The sequence below is a fragment of the Sinocyclocheilus anshuiensis genome, unplaced genomic scaffold (assembly GCF_001515605.1).
Source record: "Sinocyclocheilus anshuiensis isolate Anshui unplaced genomic scaffold, SAMN03320099.WGS_v1.1 scaffold276, whole genome shotgun sequence".
Classification (NCBI taxonomy): Eukaryota; Metazoa; Chordata; class Actinopteri; order Cypriniformes; family Cyprinidae; genus Sinocyclocheilus; species Sinocyclocheilus anshuiensis.
Window position 1 is genome coordinate 106,596 of NW_015554080.1, and position 8,614 is coordinate 115,209.

The 8,614-nt window shown below is 35.8% G+C and overlaps 1 protein-coding gene across 1 annotated transcript in view; it reads right to left on the reverse strand.

Moving 5' to 3' along the window:
• Nucleotides 1-8,614, reverse strand: part of LOC107669033 (receptor-type tyrosine-protein phosphatase O-like) — a 55,937-nt gene that overhangs the window by 4,865 nt on the left and 42,458 nt on the right. Inside the window, exons 14-22 of the mRNA XM_016461133.1 lie at nt 7,046-7,166; nt 6,250-6,318; nt 4,606-4,689; nt 3,695-3,730; nt 2,345-2,426; nt 2,167-2,257; nt 829-905; nt 609-743; nt 398-520 (exon numbers count right to left, since the gene is read on the reverse strand). Coding sequence (XP_016316619.1) covers nt 398-520; nt 609-743; nt 829-905; nt 2,167-2,257; nt 2,345-2,426; nt 3,695-3,730; nt 4,606-4,689; nt 6,250-6,318; nt 7,046-7,166 — 818 coding nt within the window. The remainder of the gene's footprint in view (nt 1-397; nt 521-608; nt 744-828; nt 906-2,166; nt 2,258-2,344; nt 2,427-3,694; nt 3,731-4,605; nt 4,690-6,249; nt 6,319-7,045; nt 7,167-8,614) is intronic.

Here is an 8,614-nt window from a genome sequence, read left to right on the forward strand (position 1 = left end):
TGTATTTATCCATACATTCACCCATCTATCCATCCACCTATCTATCATTCATCCCTCCATTCATTCATCCACCCACCCATCACTCCATTTATCCATCCATCCATCCACCCACCCATCATCCATCCATTTATCCATCCATTTATCCATCATCCATCCATCCACCCACCCATCCATCCATCATCCATCCACCTATCTATTATTCATGCATCTATTCATTTCTCCATCCATCCACTGACCCATCTATCATCCATCCATCCATCCATTTATACATCAATCATCCATCCATTTGTCCATACATCTATCCACCCACCTATCTATCATTCATCCCTCCATTCATTCATTCATCCATCCATCCACTCATCCAGGGTTATGGCTGGTTGTGTTATGTGTTCCTCACGTATCCCAGTCTGAAGTTTCTGACGGTCCACTCGGGCGAATCGGTCTCCGACAGCATCTCGACCGTAATCTCTCCGTATGCAACAGGCTCCTCGGTGAACGGCCAGTAGTGGTCACACTTCACCTGCACGGGAAGCACATGCTCTCGTTAACATCTGGCCATCTCTGTGTGATGTCACAGCCGTAACGGAGCGGTTGCCGTGGGAACTGACCCTCCTGCGCTCGTTACACTGGGTCAGCATGACGATGATGTGAGACTTCTGCTGCAGGACCATCTTCCAGAAATCGTTCCTGGTCTCGGGCAGCGGCCCCTGCATGGCGATGAACTCGTGCGGAGAGTTATAACCCTGAACACACACCACCACACAAATGAGACACCCCATAACCTGTGAACAACTCTTCTCTAGTCGCTGATACTGATGAGCTACTCACAGGAATAAAGTTTGCATTGATGTAATCAGAGCCTTCATCGTTGTGCAGAGAGATCAGCTTCACTCGACTGAAATCATCTGTGACCAAACAAACATTCAGGATGAATATAATAATCACTAACTCTCCAGAGAAGCTGATCTTTAGGAATAACCTATATGTGACCCTGGAGCACAAAAGCAGTCATAAGTAGCACAGGTATATTTGTAGCAATAGCCAACAATACATTGTATGGGTCAAAATTATCCATTTTTCTTTTATGCCAAAAATCATTAGGATATTAAGTAAAGATCATGTTCCATGAAGATATTTTGTAAATTTCCTACCGTAAATATATCAAAACTTACATTACCTTTTACATTACTATAAGGTTACAATTAATAACAGAGCCCAAACTTAAATTCGGCTGCTATTTATTTTTAATAATCAACCCTCAAATAAAAAAAATTGTATGCAAACATGTAAATTGTACTCGATGCAGTTTTTAAATTAACTTCTAAATTATACAATTTCTATTTCTCGTTGAAATATAATCATTTACACAGTGGCTGTCATAACTTGTTTCATAAAAGATTTATTTAAACATACATTAAATAATTAAGATATAACTAACAGGTAAAGTAAAATATGAGTATATATAGTGATATTCTAATATTTCGCGAAACTGAACTGAAAATTTTCGGTATGAATACATGTACCGTTACACCCCTATAAATTACCCTTAATACTAAAAACAGAAATATGAATAAAAACTAGTGAAAAAGAGCTCAGCAAACCATCCACCATATACTGGAAAACAAACACTTTTAAAATAAAAAATGACCAGATGGCTCTAGAGCATTACTCATCGCTCGTTTGTCACATTTATTAATCTTTACTTTAGTTTTAATCAATTCAACATCAAGTTTATTTTAAATGTTATTTAATTTCAAAGAACGACATTTTTAATAGTTTTAGTTTAACTATTGATGTTTCCATCCACCTATTTTTATGCGCATTTTGGGATTTCGCATAAAAAAACTGCTGGATGGAAATGCTAAGATGCACATAAATTCTAAAAATGCGCATAAAAACCTTAAGCGCTTAACTAAGCAGGATAAATTTCTTATCCGGTAAGTTAATCAGGAAGTGACGATTTTGTTCTCTTCAACTCCCTGGATGGAAATGGTGCTTTAGTCGCAAATGTTTTATGCAATATTCCAATTTTGCGCACAAGTTAAATTCGTAACTTTGGATGGAAGCATTGCTTATGATAACCCTGCGTTGAACTGTGAAAGTGGGCCAATCGGAACAGTGTTGCTATGACTACAGTGGGCGGGGCTTGGCTGGCCGGCCACTCACAGGGCAGGATGTTGGTGTAGCGGTTCTTGGGTCTGTTGACAGGCAGATCGGCCGCTTCATGAGACAGATCCAGACCGATGCTCTTCAGCTCCTGACAGAAGCACAAAGCAAACAGATCAATCGCACGCCTGACGCCGACAGACGAGTGTTCACGTGTTCTGCAGCGAGTGTGTTTTACCTCGAACTGCAGCGAGAACTTGTACGCCGAATCTTTGCTCATGTCTTTGATGTAAGCATCGAAATCACTGAGCTGAACGGGACTGAAGACACACACATCGTCACATCACAGAGAAACAAAATCAATACAGTCAACTCTAGGGATGTAACGATACTATCAATATCGAGATATCGCGATAGCAAAACTGTCTCGATATTATCGTGGTCACATGACGATATGAAACGTTTTTGCCACAGTATTAGTGTAGTAGTAGTGAGACGTGTTTTTGTAAACATGTTTTCACTGAAGCTGGAGTTTTCCGTCAAATTAAAAGCTTTAAGTGCAGTACGAATTGCTGACAGCTAGCGGTTTAAACACAATTAAACATTCAAAATATCTCTTTCAAGTGTAGAAATTAGGAAAGAAGAATTGTAATTAATTTCCCTACTGTAGTGTAAAGCAAAAATAATATACCTATAAAATATACATTTTCATTTATTTTACAGTGCAATTGTTATATGGCTACTGCTGTCATTGTTGTTATTATTATTCTATTCTAATTCATTTGGCTTCCTAAAACACCAGCGTGAGTGTAATTTAGACTGAGACAGTATATCACAAATAAAAAGAGGGTTAAGTCCGCTTTAAAGTTCAGGTACAAGTCAATTCACTGACTTTTTTCTGACTTAAGTTGCTTAGTTAAGAACAAGGGTTGCAGCTCTTAATTTTGAACTCTCAAAGTGCATTAGATTGAATTATTTAACTTTAAAATGTACAAAATGTTCATTTTTTCCCAATTCTTCATCTGTGACCCTGCAGAACAAAAGCAGTCTTAAGTCGCTGGGGTATATTTGTAGCAATAGCCAACAATACATTGTATGGGTCAAAATTATAGATTTTTCTTTTATGCCAAAAATCATTAGGATATTAAGTAAAGATCATGTTCCATGAAGATATTTTGTAAGTTTCCTACCGTAGTAGGAATATATCAAATAAATATATCAAAACTTAATTTTTGATTAGTAATATGCATTGCTAAGAACTTCATTTGAACAACTTTAAAGACGATTTTCTCAATATTTAGATTTTTTTGCACCCTCAGATTCCAGATTTTCAAATATTGTCCTATCCTAACAAACCATACATCAATGGAAACCTTATTTATTCAGCTTCTTTCAGATGATGCATAAATCTCAATTTTGAAAAACTGACACTTAAGACTGGTTTTGTGGTCCAGGGTCACATTTTTTTTTTTTTTAAATATCGCAATAAATACCGTATTGTGGCCTTCATATCGCGATATTATCGTGAGATTGTGATATCGTTGCATCCCTAGTAAACTCACACCATCACATCAACGGATGGGTTTACCTGGTTAGTTTCCTCTTCTTCAGCGCCGTTTTGCTCCTGCAGGTGAAACACAGACAGACGTGTCGCTGAACTGAGATCAAACCTCATCAGAACACAACAAACTGCATCTCTGCTAATAAACACTCTTCTAATCCTACAAACTAAACATGCATTTCCAGGCCGACGGAGCTTCAGTGTCTGAAACCACAGATAATAACTCACACTCACTCATTCTGGAGCATCTAAAGCATTAATCAAGGGCTTTTATTAACCGTTCTACAGAAAAAATGTGTAAGTTTTATTTATATATTAGTTTAGAATATATATAATATCTATAATATATATATATATATATATATATATATATATTAGTGCTGTCAAACTATTAATCGCGATTAATTGCATCCAAAATAAAAGTTTTTGTTTACATAATATACGAGTGTGTACTGTGTATGTTTATTATGTATATATAAATACAAACACATGCATGTACTGTATATATTTAAGAAAAATATGCTGTATTAATGCATTGTTAATGCATTTTCCAGTTCACTTCACTTACTGTATACATGACTTTTGTTTTTACATTAGCACAAACAGCGTAATGAGATTATTTTCTGCGGAGACCGACGGCTCAGCTCGTATCAAACCTGGAATATCTAACGGAAGAAGAAGAACCAAGCAAATCGGCTCAAGCCTGTCGAGTGAAAATCTGCATTCAGTCCGACTCAGAATCGAAGATCTGGAGCAAGCATGCAGCCGTGAGAGCGAGCGCCATGCGTTAGTGTCATGCGTCGAGACGCTGTTAAACACAGACAAGAGCACATATGCAGATCCGGCCTCTGATCCGTTACCCATAATGCACTGCAGCTATGTGGAGTCTGTGTGTGTTTGTCTGTCCGTCGGCCGCCGGACGCCGCGCTGCTACTTACCACGGATTAATATAAAAGGCCAAAAGATAGTCAGTCCAAAGGCAGGATGGCAGAAGCGTGAGGAACGCAAAGAGACTCCTGCGCCTGAAGCCCACAGAAAGCAAAAGACATAAAAAAAGACCAAGGGCAAAAAGTTGGGGACAAAACATGGTGCTCCATTAGTAATAGTGACACACACAGATGATTGAGCATATTTCATTAGTGTCCGACAGGTTAATGATCGCGTCATGCAGTCAGTGTCTTTGGCATCTTCATGATGTGTGAATCTGATTGCTAACGCCGGATATTAACACCGAAACACACCGAAATCACAAATCAACCCAGACCCTCTCTGCTTCTAATGCATCGATCACGAAGCTGATGCAAAACCTCAGCGTCTTTATCATTTTCCAGAACAAACATCTAAACATTCTGAAAGCATGATACAGTTATTCGAAGACTTAAAATATGGTTTAAGGAAAAATGCATCAAAACGAAGCGAGTTTTTGCATGAAACGAGAACAAATATGTGCCAGTGGGGTCAGAAAAATCACCTTCATTCGATGGGAAAACAAGATCATTTTTCTGACCTCACTGGCACATATTTGTTCCTGTTTTAAGCAAAAACTCGATACATTTCTCAGAAAACATGAATTAATACCATCCCTACAAATCTAAAACTCTTGTGCTATTCTAAAAAACAGCTTACTCGAAGTCAATTCTACTGAACTGAATTTTAATAATCTTAAATGTATTTTTTTTACATTTTAAATCATTTCATTTATATATTAGTTTATAATAAATATGTATTAACATGATGTAGATCTCTCTCTCTCTCTCTATATATATATATCTATGTATATATTGTACAAACTTAATTATACTTTGATAATTTTACATTTTTATTATGTTTACATTTTAAAATAATTTTATTATGTATTAATTTAGAATTAGTATACATATTAGATATTTCTTTTTCTGTCTATATATATATATTATAATTTGTATAATTTATATTTCATAAATTATGTATGAACTATAATTTAGTTCATTTTTATGAACTAAATTATACTGAGCTGAACTATAATTAAGCTTTAAATACATTTGATTATTTTTCCTTTTTAAATAATTTTATTTATATATTAATTTATATGATATATATTTATAATAATAAATAATGCTTTTAAATTAATAATTTATATTTTTTACCGCTCTCTCTCTCTCTCTCTATACATATAATTTATATTATTTATATTTTAGAAATGATTACATTTTATAAACTTAATTTTACTGAACTGAATTTTAAATTAAAAATAGGACACAAAGTCATGTTTCCGTTGCTTCACGAGTCGTGCTCTAAACATCTCAGCAGAAAGTGACAGAAAAAACATCATTTGACTTCATTACCAGGCCAAAATCTGCCTTTACTGACCCTCTTTAAGCTCTTATATTAATCGTGTGTGTGTGAGCGACGGCTGTGATCACAAACATCAGAACCGATGCTTCTGGAGTCGACACCAACAATTACACGCTCACTTCCTGTGTGTGTGTGTGTGTGTGTGTGTGTGTGTGAGAGTGTGTGTGTGTGTGGTGTGTGTGTGTGTGTGTGTGAGTGTGTGAGGGTGTGTGTGATTGATTGACAGCGAGAAACGCAGGAGCTCCTACCAGTTATACGGCAGCTTCCCGTCTCGCTCGAAAGAGGCGAAATTCACGAAGGTTTCAGCGCCGCACTCCCTGAAATCGACAGAAAGCTCAGAAAATTGACTTAAAAGTAGCACTAGTTTCATCAATCCAAACTGGCTTGCTGAATGCTGAAAATTCAGCTTTGATCACAGAAATAAATTGCATTTTAAGATATATTCAAATAGAAAACAGTTGTTTAAAATTGTAATAATATTTCACAATATAACTGTTTTTAATGTATTTTTGATCACATAAATACAGCTTTGGTGAGCATGAGAGACTTTCAAAAACATCAAGAAATCTTACCGTCCCAAACTTTTGAACGGTAGTGTACGTTCAGCTGATGTTTTTCATTGAATCTATGTGTGGAGCAACTGTTCCCCCAATCTATTAGTGAAATAATCAAATTTTATATTTGCTTGGTTTCAGAGTTGAATTGTAGCCGGTTGACTAGCTGGATGACTAGACATTTATTAGGTTCTACTAGCTGATGCTCCCATGCTCCAAACTGGCTTGCTGAATGCTGAAAATTCAGCTTTGATCACAGAAATAAATTGCATTTTAAGATATATTAAAATTGAAAGCAGTTATTTTAAATAATAAAAATATTTCACAATATTACTCTTTTTGCTGTACTTTGGATCAAATAAATGCATGCTTGGTGAGCAGAAGAGACTTCTTTAATACTGTTCAGAAACTTTGGACTGGTGGTGTATTTTCATCCATCAGTCTGATCACTAACGGGCTGAGAAGCTCGTTAGCGTGAGATGTTGCTCACCGGCTCAGCTCCATGTGTTTCTTGCGCAGCACCAGAAGGAAGAGCACCAGCAGAATGATGAGCAGAATGCTGAGAACCGCCAGCGCCGAGATCGCCGCCACACTCGGGTTCATCTCGCGCACTGCACACACACACACACACACACACACACTACTGCTACATTCACTGTCTCCGAATAAAACAAACACTTCAGCGTGTGTGTCAGATGTTTTCAGTTCACTCGTCTGAAAGAAGACGTTATGTAGCAAATCAGAGCTCAAAACTATGAAAGCCCATTTCCGCCACTCAATAAAAAATAAGGTAACTGCAACTTTTTTCTCACAATTGCGTGTTATAATGTCAGAATTGTGAATTACAATTCTGAGAAAAAAGTCAGAAATGCATGTTTATATCTCGCAATTCTGACTTTTTCTTGCAATTCTGACTTTTTTCTCGCAATTCTGACTTTTTTTCTCACAATTCTGACTTTTCTCGCAATCATGACTTTATTTCTAATAATTACAATTTTATTTCTCGGAATTGCGAGTTTATATCTTCCAATTCTGACTTTTTTCTTGCAATTCTGACTTTTCTCACAATTCTGACTTTTTTCTTGCAATTTTGACTTTTCTCGCAATTCTGACCTTATTTCTAATATAATTGTGATTTTATTTAGCAAAATTGTAAGTTTATATCTTGCAATTCTAACTTTTTTTCTCACAATTCTGACTTTTCTCGCAATCATGACTTTATTTCTAATAATTGCAATTTTTTTCTCGGAATTGCAAGTTTATATCTTCCAATTCTGACTTTTTTCTCACAATTCTGACTTTTTTTTTTTTTTTTCCACAATTCTGACTTTTCTCACACTTCTGACTTTTCTCGCAATTCTGACTATTTTTTCGCAATTCTAACTTTTCTCACAATTCTGACTTTTCTCACAATTCTGACTTTTCTCACAATTCTGACTATTTTTTCGCAATTCTGACTTTTCTCACAATTCTGACTTTTCTCGCAATTCTGACTATTTTTTCGCAATTCTGATTTTTCTCGCAATTCTGACTTTTCTCGCAATTCTGACTATTTTTTAGCAATTCTGGCTTTATTTTTCAGGATTGTGAGTTCATATCAAGCAATTCTGAATTTTCTCGCAATTCTATTTTTTCGCAATTCTGATTTTTCTCACAATTCTGACTTTTCTCGCAATTCTGACTATTTTTTCGCAATTCTGACTTTTCTCGCAATTCTGACTATTTTTTCACAATTCTGACTATTTTTTCACAATTCTGACTTTTCTCGCAATTCTGACTTTTCTCACAATTATGACTATTTCGCAATTCTGACTTTTCTCGCAATTCTGACTTTTCTCGCAATTCTGACTATTTTTTCGCAATTCTGACTTTTCTCACAATTCAGATTTTTCTCGCAATTCTGACTTTTCTCGCAATTCTGACTTTTCTCACAATTCTGACTATTTTTTCCCAATTGTGACTTTTCTCACAATTCTGACTTTTTCTCGCAATTCTGGCTTTATTTTTCAGGATTGTGAGTTCATATCAAGCAATTCTGACAATTTTTTCAATTCTGACT